This window comes from Bos taurus, chromosome X (assembly GCF_002263795.3).
Source record: "Bos taurus isolate L1 Dominette 01449 registration number 42190680 breed Hereford chromosome X, ARS-UCD2.0, whole genome shotgun sequence".
NCBI classification, from domain to species: domain Eukaryota; kingdom Metazoa; phylum Chordata; class Mammalia; order Artiodactyla; family Bovidae; genus Bos; species Bos taurus.
Window position 1 is genome coordinate 129,793,680 of NC_037357.1, and position 16,820 is coordinate 129,810,499.

The following is a 16,820-nucleotide window of genomic DNA, read 5'->3' on the forward strand; positions in this document are numbered from 1 at the left end:
CAACTGTATTGTCACAAAATTGGAAAGATGACTAATTTTCCATAGAGCATATATCAATAAGAAATACATCAATAAGAAACACAGCAAAAAGAAATTCATCAATAAGAAAACACTAGCACTCTAGGGGGGAAAAATGGGCAAGGGGAACATGAACCACCAATCCACGGAAAACATACAGCCAGAAAATATGCACAACCTTCTTGATAATCAAAAGAAAGAATGTTAAAACAATAAGGGCTTCTCGATCTTAGATTGATTTAAAACATGTCATGATGATTATATTGCTGAGAGATAAGCATTTTCAAAATACTGGTGGAATATAAACTGAAGTTGACTCTCGAACCAGAGTTTAGGGGCCCCGTCTAGATCCCCAGATTTGATTACGTGGATTCAACCAACACAAACAGTGTGGTACCATAGTAGATATTTATTAAAAAAGTCCAAGTATAAGTGAACCTGTGTTGTTCAACGGTCAATAGATTACAATCTTTCTAGAAAAAGACACATAAACCAAGAGCCTTAAAATGGCTCACACCTTTTAATTCACTAATGCCACTTCATCTATCCAAAACAAAAAGTGAGAGGTGCAATTGCAGGAGTGTGTAAACCTCAATATAACTTAAATATTCAATAACAGAGGAATGCTGCATAATTATGTATATGGCACCAGGCTCAGCTTTGGACAATGAAAATTAGAATTTCAAGAAACATTTAAAAACAAAGGAAGGGCTTCCCTAGTGGTGTAGTGGCTAAGAATCTGCCAGCCAATGCAGGAGACACAGGCTGGATCCCTGAAATGGGAAGATGCCACATGCTGCGGAGCAACTAAGCCTGTGCACAACTACCGAAGCTCGCACACCTCAAGCCTGCTGTGCTCTACAACAAAAGAAGCCACCACAATGAGAAGCCAGAGCACCTCAAGGAAGAGTAGCCCGCACCCACCACAACTAGAGAAAGCCCGCATGCAGCAAGGAAGATTCAGCGCAGCCATAAATAAATAAAATGTTCTTTTCAAAAACCACACACAGGAAAATGATCACCACGTATTAAAGAAGATACACAAATAAAACAGTACGCCAACTAGTGGTTGTGTTAGAGATGACGTCTCTTCTGCATGTTTCTCTATAACTCAGATGAGTTTGAAGTATTTTTAAGGCTACAAAAACAATGGAGCAGCCAGAAGAAAAAGTTTTCCCTCAATTTCCTACTTTAAGTGTAAAATACTTTTATGAAATATATATAGAAAACACATTTGAGCTAATCCTACTTCCTGCTGTTAATTCATACACGAAGTGTCCTAAAAAATATTTGCTGCTCAAGTATTTATACCTTTCAATATATTTTAAAGAAGAAATTTCTCATTTCCCAAACTTTTCTACAGTAAGTAGTCCCTTAATGTTTCCTATATGGTGTCAATATCCTCCATTCAAATACGAGTATTACAAAACCACTTCATAACTCAGGAACATCTAAGATTTCTAAAACAAACGTTACTAAAATGTGTTTATTTAACGATTAAAGAGTTACACGGGAAACAATGTAACTCACCAACACAATCTCTGTATCACGTGATACCCAAGACACGGATGTATTTACATGCACCACCTGTCACAGGTTACACTTGCAAAATCTACGTTAACAGATATGCCTAAAATTGATACCTTGAGTGTGTCCAGTACACCCCGATCCTTAAACGTCTGGTACAGCTTTTTGCGCAGATCATCTTGACTCAACACATCAGATTTGGGGAACATGATGGACCAGGAGAGAAATCGGTTATGGTTTACCTGGCGGGCAGAGGAGATGTTAAATTCTGCACACAGACCAGTGGTCTCCAAGGAAGCCCTCACAAGCCCAGGGGAGAAAGGCGTTTTAACGGAACCAAAGGCTTCACTTCCGCCCGCCTCGAGGAGGCGGCAGGTGATGGCACGTGAGCCATCAGGTGTCGGCTTCCTCCCGAGCCCGCCCCACCGTGCCCCAAGTTTGAGTCCGAACCTGGGATGCGGGCCCTGGCCTAGGGGAACCCCTGCCTTCAGAGTCCTGCCTCAACCCCAGAGTACCAGGAGGAACAAGCTGAAACTTCCGCTTTGGACTGCAAACTAGGAACTCGGGCAGAGACGCGCGCGCCTTGGAAGTTCTGATGGGGGGGGGCGTGGCTGTGGCCCACGCGCGACTCTCACGGGCGGAAACCGGAAGACTGAAGGCTAAAGAAAGTGCAGCGTCGGCCGGAATTCGCGCCGCCCAAAGCCAATCCCAGCCCTCCCCGCAGTCCGGGCACTACGGCGCAAGCGCCAAGCTGCGTAGGGCTGCGGCCAGAAGCTCCGCCCACTACGCGAGGGCGGTACCGCGGAGTATCGCGAGGGCTGCTTCCGGCGTCCCTACGGAAGTTGAGGAACGCGGTTCGGTTCCGCGGCAACTGGGCGTTTCGGTTGCTGGTGTCTCGCCGCAGGTAGGGGGATGGAGCGAGTGGACGGTTGGCGCTTGGGGACTCTGGGGGATGTGTCCTATCCCGCGGGAGCCGGGTGTTGGCCCTTTCTCTTCCCTCTGTCCCTGGCCGGCTGAGCTCATCAACAGCCCAGGGGCCATTCCATACCGAGATTCAATCTGCAAACGTCCGTCTGCTTAGGCGCTTTGCTTCTTGTAATATCTTTCATTGGGTTGGGTTATTCAGCCCACCCTGGCTCTCTTAACTGCGGCACTATTGCCGTTTGGAGTCGGAAAATGCTCCATTGTGGTGCTGTCCTGCGCACTGTAAGATGCTGAGCAGCATCCTTGGTTTCCACCCAATCGATGCCAGTAGCACCTCCCTCCCAGTTCTGACAGCGTCCTGACATTGCCACCTGTCCCTGGGAGGCAAAGTCGCCCCTGGTTAAAAACCAGTGAGCTACACTTGGTGTGTGCTGTGAAGAAGATAGGTGAGCTGGGTGCCCAAGATGCTTAAATCTAATTAGAAAAGTCTCTCAAGAAGCAATGCTGAAAACATAGCCAGAGAATTGGCTAAGAACTAAGATGCATTGTGAAAGTGTTACCCGCTTAATTGTGTCCGACTTTTTGCGATCCCATAGGCTGAATTGGGAGAAGGCATTGGCACCCCACTCCAGTACTCTTGCCTGGAAAATCCCATGGACCGAGGAGCCTGGAAGGCTGCAGTCCATGGGGTCACTAAGAGTCGGACACGACTGAGCGACTTCACTTTCACTTTTCACTTTCACACATTGGAGAAGGAAATGGCAACCCACTCCAGTGTTCTTGCCTGGAGAATCCCAGGGACGGTGGAGCCTGATGGGCTGCCGTTTTTGGGGTCGCGCAGAGTCAGACATGACTGAAGCGACTTAGCAGCAGCAGCAGCAGGCTGAATGGCACCCCACTCCAGTACTCTTGCCTGGAAAATCCCATGGACGGAGGAGCTTGGTAGGCTGCAGTCCATGGTGTCGCTAGGAGTCAGACACGACTGAGCGACTTCACTTTCACTTTTCACTTTCACGCATTGGAGAAGGAAATGGCAACCCACTCCAGTGTTCTTGCCTGGAGAATACTAGGGACCGCAGAGCCTGGTGGGCTGCTGTCTATGGGGTCGCACAGAGTCGGACATGACTGAAATGACTTAGCAGCAGCAGCAGACTGTAGCCTACCAGGCTCCTGTGTCCATGGAATTCTCCAGGCAAGAATACTGGGGTGGGTTGCCACTCCCTTCTCCAGGGGATCTTCCCAACCCAGGAATCGAACCAAGGTCTCCTACATTGCAGGTGGATTCTTTACCATTGGAGTCAGAGATGCATTGTAGACCAAGTAAAGATTTTAGAAAAAGTGGTTGGGGGTGGACATAAGTGGGCACATCTCTGAAAACTGACTTCATCAGGGCATTGTTAGGTAGTATTTGGATAGTGGACAAAAAGCAAAGGAGGAAGGGCGAAAATTCTGAAAGGAATAAAAAAATCAGGACCCTTTCAAGAGCAGTGAGGCATCTGGCCTGACTCCAGAGCCCCATGCTGTGGGTATAAGGTATCTAAGGCCTACCTACAAGGACAAAATTGGGCCAGTGTTAGCTTTGTGAGCAGCAATGAAGAGTACAGTGAATTTTCACCCCTAGCTATGAAAGGCTTAAACGATTTAATAGGCATCAAGAGTGACAGGACTTAAATAGGAGGTAGAGACCGTGTAGGTTGGGTTGGGAAATACTTGGAGAAGGAAGGATTTGGGTAGACTTTGAAAGATGGGTAAGGTAAACATATAGAATTAGAGTATTCCAGGCATGAAGAGAGAAATAAGTCTGGACTGGACACAATCAGCTGGAGAGGGAAAAAATAAGTATACCAATCCACTGTAGCTGAGGTAGAACAACGTGGTACTAGGTTTTGGATACTGGTATTTAGTTGGATGAGAAGCACTAAGGCTGTTGAGCAGAATAGTGAGCTGATGAAGAATGTTCTAAGATGTTAGTATGGAGTCATTTCACAAGGCAACCTGATAATTCTTGGTTACTAAGTTCTCAATTATATTCACCCAAATGTCTTTCCAGGTAACTTCAAAGGAGCAGCCCTAGGCTTGGCCTCTGGAACAGTCTGGAATAAATCTGTCTAGTTCAGATTTAGCAAATACTTGGCACTCACATAGGCGCTGCCCTTTCCCACACCCATAGCAGACGTGGTAACTGATCACAGCAATCTTTCCCCCGACCACCCTTAGTCTCAGAATCTTTCTCAGCACTAGTTCCTGGCTATCACTACCAGCTGATAAGAACAAGCTCATGGGGAAAAACCAGTTGGCATCCCTAGTCAAATCCCTTCCCATAGACGGCATCATATTTATAAAGATTGCATCTATTCCACAAAAGGTCTTACCTGCCTCCATTTTAAACATCCTCAGCTCCTTCAGTAGCTTTTGTCTTGTTCCCACGGCATTCCTTAGTCTAAATGCTTCCCTCCTCCCAACACACACAGTTCAGAGTTAATGAATTTTAAAACTGTGATTCCCAGAACTGAGTATCTTCCCCAGAGATGGTATCATGAGGACATCATCTTTTCTTAATGCAGTCTGGAATTGCATTAGCTTTTCTGGCCAGTGTATTGGATTGCTGCCTCTGACTGAGCTGGCAGTAAATGAGAAGCGGTCCCCATAGATGAGCTACTCTAACACTAGGTTTCCCTCTTCCCCTTGTGCTGTTGATTTTTTCAGCCCAAGTATAGAACTTTATTTCGAATTCTTTAAATTCTGTCCTGTTCATGTCACCTATTTCTTCTAGCTGTGGAGGTCTTTTGAATCCTAACTTTAGCCTTCTAATAAATTAGGTGCCTTTAGCACGTTATCTTTGGGTGTGAGAAGTTGGCTTCATCTCAGTTACTGATGCAAACCCCTTGAGCTGCACTAGGTGAAGGTCAACCTCCAAGGCTCCCTAGAAACTCCATGCTAGCCAGTGACATGGAGCATGTGAACGTTCCAGTCAGGCCCCTCCTGTCCCTCCCTCAGCAGAGAACGTGCACACCCTGGGTCCCCAGCACTGCTCTTGCTCTGGGGGTACCCCAGGCTGTCACCCAGGCTACTGGTCTCCCATGAGTTTTTAGGTGGAGAACCACATGACTTCAGAAGGTGACTCACCATCTCCCTAGTTCCCTTTCACAACAGGGAGTGCAGGTCTGGAATGACTTGTTCTTCTAGAACAAGGGAGTAGGAACCCACTCTTTCTAAGGATACACGTTAAAGGACTTAGTTTATCGTAGAAGTTCCCAGCATAGTTAGTGTCTGACCGAAGACAGGCATTTCATACCTGTTTCTGTTGGTGTTTTAATCTCTTCAGCGGTACTCTGACTTCAAGATAAGCCTCTTTGTTTTCTGAAAGTTGGCATAACAGTTACTAACCTCTGAAAGCCTGGCTCTTTCTATTCCTATGATTTCTCAATGTCCCTGGTCAGTAGTCACACCGTCAGAGTTGTTAACCCAAATGTTTTTTTAACATGCCCATCTTGGGGTTTATAGCCTGCCTAACCTCATGTCTCCCACACTTGCTGTGTGAAAACCATTCTTTGAGAAAACTCAAATTTGACACACCTGTGTCCCGTGTTGTTTACACACCAGGTGCCTCAAATTATTGACCATTCTTCCTTGCTTTTTCCTGATAGTAGCCTGCACGTCTCTTGTTTTTCTGAACATATAGCACACGTTTCAGCTTGTGTGGGGCTTTTGCCCTTCTGACTCAAGCCTCCTGGCTTTCTGGTCCCACGTTATGGCCATTACTAGCTAGTGCCCTACTTCTCACATCTTGTACATGGTCTCTTCAAGAAGTCCGGAACTCCTTGTGTGTTGATTTCTTCACTTCTCTCTCTCTCAAAAGCAGTTCAAGACATTTTAACCACCACAGACAGCTGTTCTTGGCACAGACGGGAGTCTTGGCTCCCCTCTGTTCAGCCAACAAGTCCTGCCCTTGTATAGGAGGGTTTCTTCATCCTATTTTAACAACTGTGGCAGCTTCTCACAAGCGTGCTGTTCGTCACCTGACACTGGCTTCATCAGTCAAAGCCCTGGAGGGCCTCGGCACTAGAACTTTCAGAAGGTTCCCGTCCTTGTTGAGGCTAGTTAATCCTGCCTCCCGCCCCCCCCCCCCCCACCTCCTTCCTGCCTTCCCTTTCTTACATTCCAGCACTGTGCCCTCCCCCTGGAGGAGGAAATGGAGTGGAAATACCCACTCCAGTATTCCTGCCTGGAGAATCCCATGGACAGAGAAGCCTGGCGGGCTACAGTCCATGGGGTCGCACAGAGTCGGACACAACTGAGCACACAACGGCACGCCCTCCCCCTGCTCCCTGCAGGTCCGTCCCGCTAGTACCAAGCAGTTTCCTGTTCGAGGCTGTGTTAGGAGTATGAGACCCTAGCTAGAAAACCCAGCTGCTGTTCTCTTCCACTCTTGTCCCTGTACTGCTCTGAGTTGCTCTACCTTGATGCACTATTGGCCCCCCACCCCCCATTTCCACGGGGCTCTGAACCCTGTGACCCATGGAAAATAAGCTCACTCTGTCCTCAGTCTCTTCTACCTCCCTTTTTCTTAAGCCTGCAGGTTTTTTTCAGCTTTGACACGTTCTTAGTTTCCTACTGCCACCATAATGCATTACCACAAATTTACTGGCTTAAAACGACACAAACTTATCGTACCATTTTGTAGGGTAGAAGGCCAACGCGGGTCTCACTGGGCGTAAATCCCTTCTGGAAGCTCTCTGGAAGAATCTGTTTCGTCATCCTTTCCAGCTTCTAGGGGCCACCCACATTCCTTGGTTCATGGCTGTTTCCTCCATCTTGAAAACCAGCAAGGTTTCATCTCTGTGGCGATCCACCCACTGCCACGTTTCCCCCCCTCCCAAGAACCCCCAACTCTTTCCTGGGGTTCTATCCTCTTCCACTTTTAAAGACTGGTGATTACACTGGATCCACCTGAATAGCCGGGATCCTTGTCCTACCTGAAGATCAGCTGATGGGCAGCCTTAGTTGCATCACCTTAATGCCCTTTGCCACCTAGATTAATTTTCAGTTTCCCAAGCTTAGGATGTGGGCATCTTGGTGGGGGCCAGGGGACCTTATTCTGGCTGCCACCACACATGCAGAATTGACCCGTTCATCTTCATCCCTATTGCTTCTCTTTGTGATTTCCTTTGTAGTTTCATCACCTTGATATTCTGCTTGACCCCCTCAGCCAGACATTTGGCAACATCCTGAATTCTTCCTGCGGTTCCTCAGTTTCACCCACTGCCAAGCTCTGTAACACCCCCACACCTTAAGACCTTGGAGACACTCGAAGGGCCCCTATTTCAGGTGACAGAAAGACTGCGTAGATGGAGATCATTTCCCTCCTTGCAGAAAGTCCCATCTATCAGACAGCACAGAATTCTAGATCAAGTCTCAGCTCTGCTCGGCCCCGAGTATTAAATGGCTGTAGACGTTGCCTTCCTGGGACAAGGTGGTTATGTGCTCTTGCTGCTTCCTTTTCGTCCACTGCGCCGGTCAGCTTCTCTGCATCCTCTCTTCAAGCCTGTGTGAAATCACGTGACTAGCAGCTCACGTTCTATGTAGCTGACGGGTTTGTGACCACCCCTTTCTTTCTTGCAGTTTCTTGTTTATCCTTATGCTCTTCTTAGGATATGCTTTTCTCCCCAACACGAGTTTCCACATGGGGCTGAGTGGGTTTGGGGGCCAGAGCAGAAGGGTAATCTTCCTTATACATATAGTGTCTTCTGCTGCTGCTTAACATGTATGCAGAGGGAGAAGGATCTTCCTTGAGTATTTTTTTCCCTGCTGCTTCTTAGATGTTTGTGCTGAAGAAAGCAAGCCCTTCCCTTGGCAAACTCCACCTATGAATCCTTTTCCAGCAAGAAGGAATGATGTCATTGTTTGCTCTGTGAAAATTGCAGGCTTCCACCCCCTTCCCTTCACTTGAGCTTGAAGATCATTGCCACTTCTCCTAGTTTTGCAGAACTTTGGTATCATCCCTGCCTTTGTCTTCAGGTTTCATGGCATGGAAGTCCCGCTGAGGCTCAATGAGCCCTGGGTTCTGACACACCTTACTGTTGGCACCTGGTTAAGCAGGTCCCCGCTCCACAGGGTGCCCTTCCTCTGCACATCTCCGTGTGCCTGTGCTCGTGTCGCTAGAGCTAGACATGAACCTGGCTTTGTCTGATTCAGAAGACCCTGTGCTAAAACAACATACACGAGTCCATTGCCTGTCTGCCCGTCCATCCATCCAGATTGTGATTGTGCTAAAAGTCACAGAATCATTGATTTCTCCCCCAGCACCCCTGTTTTCTCTTTTTATGCCTTTAATAAACCTGTCAACCCTTGTTCCAAGAGTTCTTTATGCCTCAGAATGTCTTCCTTTGGGATTATGATTTCTTCCATCTTTTCTAGAGTACAGCACTGTTTCTTCCTCTCTTTGGAAAGATGTTTGAGGAGGCCTATCACAGGCTCCTTTCTGTGCAGTTACATCCTAGCACAGAGCCGTCAGGTGGGAAGAAGACAAGCGCCTCACAGTCTGATGACTACGGCAGTGCTGCACAGCGCTCTGCAGCTGTACATTGTTTCCCACTCAGCGCCCAGGCTCACTGGCCCAGTCCACAGTGAAGCCGGCTTACCCTCCATGGTCCACACTTTCCCATCAGGAGAATGTTGTTTTTATGATGTCATGTTAGAGGTCTTCTAATTTCCCTATGAAAATGTAGTAGTGGATTCTCCAGAACATATCACAAATAAATAAATTGTATCAGTCACAAGCTATGTATCTATAGGAATGGAATGATGTCATTGTTTGCTCTGTGAAAATTGCAGGCTTCCACACCTTTCCCCTCACTGGAGCTTGAGGATTATTGCCACTTCCAGATTTGCAGCACTTTGGTATCATCTTGGTATGGTATCTATCATTTGGTGTCTATCAATCTTGGCATGGAAAGCATGCCACTTTAGGGGCCACCTCCTCTACAATTTAGGTTTAAGTTAAAAATGGAGTTCTTCACTTCCTGGGTTTTTGTATTGAGTACTAAAAATACACATTATTTTCATTTAATTAGGAGCTATATTGAAGACGATGTCTGGAAGCTTCTACTTTGTCATCGTTGGTCACCATGATAATCCAGTTTTTGAAATGGAGTTTTTACCAGCTGGAAAAGCAGAATCCAAAGTGCGTATGAAACCTTAAAAAAGCCCGTAGCACTTGTGTTGCTGTAATGATACTGGTGTGATGTGACTGTGGGACTGGAAGGGGTCTGGACAGATGAGGTCACTGCAGACCCAGCACAACTACAGGTGGCTTGCTCTGCAGTCCTGCAGGTTGAGAGGAGCCAGCCGGGAGTGTCCTCTGCATTGTGTGTGCGTGCTCTAGTTCAGCACACACTTGGCACAGGCTCACAGGATGCCCTGGGTCTCCTTTCCCTGGTTGCCAGTCCCTAGATCACCCGCCAAAGGCAGTGATCATACTGGGTCTGCAGGGGCAGGCACTCTAGCCCTGAAATGCCAAGAAAGCCCCTTCTGTGCCCTCAAATCACCTTTTCCAGCAGGACAGACAGGCTAGAGGTTGAGATAGACCTCGACTCCCATGTCCTCCTGCCACCCCTGGGATGGCAGTTGTCATCGACTTCCCACAGCATCCACTGGCCACGTGGGGCCCTCATGCTCTCCTTCATGGTGACGGCACCCAACTTTCTTGTTGTCAAGAGTGGTTCTGAAAAAACCAGCTTGCTTCAGGAACGTGGTGCCACTCGAGTAAACAGAGCTGTAGGGTCCTGGGATGAGGAGAGATGTCCCTCCATCTCCCTGTACAAAGCCATATTCCAAGTAAATTGCTGACCATTGCACTGTGTTTTTCTCAGCCTCCAAAAATAGGCTTTAACGTCCTTTAAGACAGAAACTGATGTTTGAAATTAGTCATGATGTGTAATGTCCAATGTAGGACGCTTTTCAACTGTTCAGACCTTGCCACTGAAATATGATAGAAATCCAAGGTATTATTTGAGCAGGTGTTGTTGCTCCGTCATTTGCCCACATTCCCAGGAACACACTGCTCTTTGAAACCTGGATGGGAGGCATCGCTGCAGCAGTAGTTGCTTTGTGTGGTATGCAGCTACTTATAGTTTTTCTCTCATTCCACTGGCCTCGTGTAGGCAAAGCAGTGCCTATAAAAACTGTTGCATTACTTGATCTTAGTTCTTTCTCCTGCTACCACTCACCTTTGTAAACCATTCCTACAGTTTTCTCCTGATCTATCAAGTTTGCTCATAGGTGCAAAGGGAAAGACTGCCATGAGCCAGACACAAAACATATCCATTTCTCTGAGAAATAAATTAAGTTTTGTCCGTGTGCTGGGACTGAAGTATAAACATGCTTTACTTATGTGAGGGATTCCAGGGCACCTGACCACCTTCCTCCAGTCCAGGCACAGCCTCCTCAGCCAGGAAGCTCCATTCGTTTCCCAAAGCTGCAGTCATAGTACCAGACACTGGCCGCCTGAGAGGAGCAGAATCAGATTGTCTCACAGTTGGCAAGCCCAGAAGCCTTGAGATCAAGCCATCAGCAGGGCCAGCCCCGTCCAAAGGTGCTAGGGAAGGCCTGTTCCAGGCCTTTCTCCCAGCTGCTGGCAGTTCGTGCCTTGTGGCAGAACTGCAGTCCCTTGCGGCTTTCTCCCTGCATGTGAGCCTGTCTCCAAATTTCCCCCTTTTTATAAATACGTTAGTCACTGGATTAGGGACCCACTTGCTGCTAGCATGACCTCATGGTAACTAATGACGTCTTCAACAACCCTCTTTCCAAATACGGCCACATTCTGAGGGTTAGGACTGCAGCCCAGGAAATGGGGGAACCTAGGGGTCCTTTGAAAAATTCACTTTGAAAGTAAGCATCTCATGTGCATGAGGCTGCATTCCAGGTTGTGAATTCCCTCCACATTCAGGGCGACAGCCCCGCCTTCTTCAGTTAGGCCTTTTAGGCCCATGAGAAGGACATCTCTAGCTTGACAGGATCACCTTGCGCTGTCAGCACAGGTGACTGCACACAGCTGGTGCCGAGCCAGGTTGGCAGCCCTGGGATCTCCCTGCGCCTCAGAGTAGCCAGTGCCAGGCTGTGTCCCCTGCTCACCAAGCCCTAGCCCCGCCCCAACCCGAGGCTGGTCCCTGCGGCTTTCCTCGCCACCTCCCTGGCCTACCTTGTATTTTCCTGTCTTCCTCCTCAAAAGATGTGTACTTCTTGAAAGGAGGATCTGAGTGGAGGGGAGGGGAAGGGGAGAAAAATTGAAAGCAGGATCTACTCTTTGTTTTTTAAAGGAAGTTTCCTTTTTTTTTCCCCCATGCTTAAATGCTCATGCAATCTGATAATTTCCTTCTTGCCAAATTTTTAAAAATCTTTATAGTTTCTTGAACACATTTCATAAGTAATTGGCTATTTCTATTTGAGTTTTAGATACCAGATTAGAAAATAGTGTGAAAACACTGAAGACCTTTAATAGCAGAAAGCTTCCCCCCACTCCCCATGAGCAAGCTGTGTCTAGAATTCCCTGAATGGAAGTGTTAATCTGGTGTCACTCACTGTCACCTAGGACGATCACCGCCATCTGAACCAGTTCATAGCTCACGCTGCCCTCGACCTCGTAGATGAGAACATGTGGCTGTCGAACAATATGTACTTGAAGACGGTGGACAAATTCAATGAATGGTTTGTCTCAGCATTTGTCACTGCTGGTCATATCCTTACCTGTTTAATAAAGAGCTCTAACAAAGGGTTGGGGTGACAAACCAGACCAGCATGAGATCTGGATGCCAGGTTCTGAGTCTGTGGACTGCAAAGTGTTAGGTAAAAAATGGCCATTGATGGTGCTTTTTAATTTTTTTTGGGGGGGAAAAAAACATCTTTTGTTTAACAGATAATTTTAAAGTCTAATCTCATAAAATTAAGGTTTATCTGAACCATATCAAGGGTGATTTTATTTTGTAGTTACTTTCTAACTTAAAAAAGATTATGTTCTCTTCAAGATAAAACTAATGGCACCCCACTCCAGTACTCTTGCCTGGAAAATCCCATGGATGGAGGAGCCTGGTGGGCTACAGTCCATGGGGTCGCTAAGAGTCGGACATGACTGACTTCACATTCCCTTTTCACTTTCATGCATTGGAGAAGGAAATGGCAACCCACTCCAGTGTTCTTGCCTGGAGAATCCCAGGGACGGGGGAGCCTGGTGGGCTGCCGTCTATGGGATCGCACAGAGTTGGACACGACTGAAGTGACTTAGCAGCAGCAACCTAACTCTGAATCCAGTTTATGGGTTTATCTTTTCCATTGCACAATACACTGCATGTGAATCGAAGACTATTTTATCAACTGATCAACTTTTCAGTTTTCATTTCTAAAGATTATACCTTAATTATTTCACATATGAGATTTATTATGCTGCATGATGTCAGGCAAGAAGATGGAATCAAGAACTTCTTTACTGATGTCTATGATTTATACATAAAGGTATGATATGTTCTGTACCTTGTAAAATCTGATTATAAAAGACATGCCAACTATGACAGGACACTGGCCTGTAGAGGGAACCCCCTTAGATGCCCAGTTTTCCTCCTTGCTTAGCTTCCCCCCAGCAGGACTGTTCCTCACAGCTCCCTCAGCAGGCAGGTCTCTATCAGCAGCTTAACACACATGGAGGACAACTCGTAGTCATTTTTAGATCAGTTTCATTCTTTCCCTTTTGGTGCACATAGTTGATTTTATGAGGGAACCATAACTAGAGACACAGAAGCAGTCTATATAAGGGAAGTTGCTTCATGATTTTATTTCAGACTGTTTCCCATCTGCTTATTAACAAGTAAGTTACAGTGCAATGAATGTAGATCACAAACCGGTAGGAAGTGATTTCATGTATTATCAAAGTCACTCAAGGAGAAAGGGGCCACTTGCATTTCTTGATACTTAATTAGGAAAACTGAAATAGTAATACGATGTGAGTGGTTAAACTGCAGTGCTAACAGTATATTAATAATTTAAATGTTCTTTATTTGCACAAGATTTTTTTGCATATCACATAGTTAACAGTCAATATTTCTAGTCAGAAGTAGCAGAGAATATTTAGCCCTCTTATAAAGATGGACACCACCAATCGATTAAGGTATAAAAGTTGGTAACTCCTTTCCTCACTTGTGATTCCATCCAGTACTAATTTCCCCTCACATATATTATGGTTTACTCATTGTATCATCTGAGAAACTGATCACTTGCCTTGTGTTAAAGCAGAGTATTAAAAATCTGATTGTTAAAAATTACCACACTTTTAAAAGTAGTGTGGTATTACTTTTTCCTTCAGTCAGAGGATATGGCAGATTTTTAGTGTGTTTTATAGAGCCAGAGGCCTTCCACATGAATCAACATCTTGATAGTTGAAAGTGAGTGTAATTGTATTTCACACATAGGGTGGATCCCAGGAGTTGGTTTTGCTTACACAGGTAGTGCTTAGATATGTGCTGCCATGGGTTTTGCCACAGGTACTACCCTGGAACACCAAGACAGAAATTTCCTTAATGGGACATTAAGAATGGAACATCTTCACTGAAACTTAAAAATGTGGTCTTTAGACTTTTGTTTTGAATGCCTTTAATTACTTAAAACTTTAAAATATCTTCCTTTTAGAGACCTATGATTTGTCAGCCTTTTTTACTTTGACAAGCTCACCTGAGTACTTTCTTCTCTCCTAGTTTGCAATGAATCCATTTTATGAACCCAATTCTCCTATTCGATCCAGTGCATTTGACAGAAAAGTTCAGTTTCTTGGGAAGAAACACCTTTTAAGCTGAATGCAAAAAAATTCAGAAGTACACAATGTCACTACAGTGGGGTATACTCAGGAATGTGTACATTGTAAGTAATGATTAAATAGCATGGTAAAGTTTTACTGGTAGTCTGTTTATCTAAGCCTAATGAAATTGCTTCTATATTTTAAAAATAGTATATTCAGTTTCTTACAGCTATGAACAGATTGATATTTGCTTGTGAAAACTTATTTATAAAGAGCTCTTTATTGGTAATCTTGAAATGTCTTTATTTTAAAAAATTGAGAATAAGCTTTTGACTTTCCTCATTCAGATAGTTGATCTTGATGAAGCACTCCAGAACCAAATATCATTAAGATTTGGTAGGCAGACTTAAAACGATAAGCTTCTGCAGTAGGGAATGAAGTTGATAGCACATACATGGGCTCATCTGTAGATCAAGAGATGTTATGAAAACACATAGGCAGTATACATAGCTCCGCCCAAGAAGCCAGAGCAGACTGTGTTGCAGTGCCAAATGCCACAGGCCTGCCCCTATCAGACTAGAAACAGTGATCCTGCTGTAATTCGAGACTCCTGAGCCCAGGTTTGTATAGTGGGAGGCCAGGACCACAGTGACAAGTTATGTTCTTGTTTCCTTTCCATCAGACAATAAACTAAGGATTAAGTGAACCTGTTGATAGATGTACTAGTAGAAGGTTGTAAGGCAGTTTTAGAATTGTAAACAAAGAAAAGCTTGTATCACATTAGCTGTACTCTAGGCTTTTCAGGCTGTATACCTGTATACCTGAACGGGCGGGAGTGGTCTGTTTTTTTACTATAACAGTGTGGGATCTTAATTGTAAACCAGTAAATGTCCATTGAAAAGCAAGTAAATGTTCATTGAAAACCAGGTATTTTCTGTGCTGTGAGCACTTGAAGAATTTTGTTCCATTCTGAATGACCTGAGCAAGGAATTCTCAGTTTGGTCTTGTGTCTTTGTGTGAAGCTGCTATCACAGTTTTTTACCCTATTTATTTGATTTCCTAAATAAAGATGTTTGTCCAAGATTATGGAAGCTTAGTATCGATTTTTTTTTTAGCTGCGCTGTACAGCTTGTGATATCTTAGTTCCCTGACCAGGGATTGAACCCGGACCCTCAACAGTCAAAAGCACCAAGCCCTTGACCATTCAATCACCAGGGAATTCCCAATGTTGAATTTTTAGGTGCTGCTCTCCCCACCACCTCAACCATTTTAGTCCTATCTCCCCTAATGAAAGTCTGCAAACATACATTGTAACTCATTGTACAGAATCCAGATCTCCTCAAACCCGGTGCCAGAGCTTTGGGAGCAGAAAAAGATACTCAGAAATCCAGGAGTAACTCAGCCATGCTCACTGGAGAGACCCACACATGTACTTATCGTATACAGTTTGCTCTACCCTCCCGGAGCATATAAGGCAGAGGGGAGGCAGTGCCCTAGTCAGGAGCTGAGCCGTGTGGTGTTTGATGGTTCCCATCCCCGCTCATCCACAGGACAGCAGTGCCCTGCAAATAGCCTTGTCACCAGGCTCTTGACAGTGAGATGGGAATGAGAGCACAGGCCCTGTGGCAGCAGATCCCTGTGGCTAAGGATCGGCTTTCATATGTGCCTGCCTCTGTCAGAGCGTGAAGGCAGATCTAGTGATGGGCATAGGAGTGGGCAGGATCTCAGAGATGGGCTGTGCTGGAAAAGCCTGCTGAAATAGGACAGCTCAAAGGATGGAACCAGGACTCATGTAAGGGGAAGATCAGGGACTGATTATTAGGAAAACGAAAGCAAAAAATGCAAAAGAGCTTGCAAAAAAGAGTAAGTGATGTCACTGAAAGTTCTGGAACGCAAGATGAATTGGGGGACATCAGTAGCACCCTGGGCATTGGGCCCACCAAGCACACACAAGTCAGCGTTAAGCCTGTCATCTACACTAGCACTCCCAGTGATCCAAATAAAATGCACAAGCCCGGTTCACTCCTCTTTCACTACCTAGGATGCTTCAGTGGTGCCCACGTTCTCCACCTAAGTAGGGACCGTGGGTCTCCTCCGCCCTGCTACACCCACATCCATCCCCTCTATGGTCAGGACAGTACTTCCTGGTTGACAGTCCACAGTGGTAATTTCTCAGAATCCACGGACTACACCGAGCCTTCTTCCTACCTACTGCTTCCCTGCCCCACCACCCCAAGCTGCTGGCACTGTGAAAGCTTATACAAGGTTTCACAGAAACATGAAATGCCAGGTTTTAACATGTGGACCATCTTCGATATTTTAACTTCAGTTGGGGAGTTTTTCCCAAGGGGGAAGAAAGAGACAAAAACAGTTAAGTATTCACTAACAAATATGCACTTTGCCATCTTCCATGCAGCACACTGTAACCGCTACATCAACTGTCAAATGTACATCTGTCCACCTCCCAAGTTCAGTAGTTTGCCTTTTCCTTAACCTTGCCCTGTCTCAAAGGCTTTATATCCAAAGACAGCACAAAATCCCCCATCGGACCTGTAACCCTGGGGTCCCTGGT

General features: G+C 45.8%; 2 protein-coding genes across 6 annotated transcripts in view; one reads left to right on the plus strand and one right to left on the minus strand.

The window, feature by feature from the left end:
• OFD1 (OFD1 centriole and centriolar satellite protein) overlaps positions 1-2,261 on the minus strand; it is a 61,624-nt gene extending 59,363 nt beyond the window's left edge. The window contains exons 1-2 of one of the 4 annotated variants that reach the window (NM_001192637.2): positions 2,061-2,144; positions 1,662-1,787 (exon numbers count right to left, since the gene is read on the minus strand). In NM_001192637.2, the coding sequence (NP_001179566.2) occupies positions 1,662-1,754 (93 nt within the window). In that variant the 5' untranslated portion in view covers positions 1,755-1,787; positions 2,061-2,144. Of the gene's footprint in view, positions 1-1,661; positions 1,872-1,995 lie in introns of those variants that run through there. The other 3 variants (XM_005228446.5, XM_024988076.2, XM_024988075.2) reach the window with 3 other exon arrangements.
• Positions 2,262-2,365: 104 nt separating this feature from the next.
• TRAPPC2 (trafficking protein particle complex subunit 2) lies at positions 2,366-15,334 on the plus strand. Of its 2 annotated transcripts, none has more exons than XM_059883552.1 (5): positions 2,366-2,449; positions 9,543-9,652; positions 12,059-12,202; positions 12,889-12,975; positions 14,208-15,334. In XM_059883552.1, exons 2-5 carry the CDS (start codon positions 9,560-9,562, stop codon positions 14,304-14,306), a joined length of 423 nt encoding a protein of 140 aa, XP_059739535.1. In that variant the 5' UTR covers positions 2,366-2,449; positions 9,543-9,559; the 3' UTR covers positions 14,307-15,334.
• Positions 15,335-16,820: the final 1,486 nt, after the last annotated feature.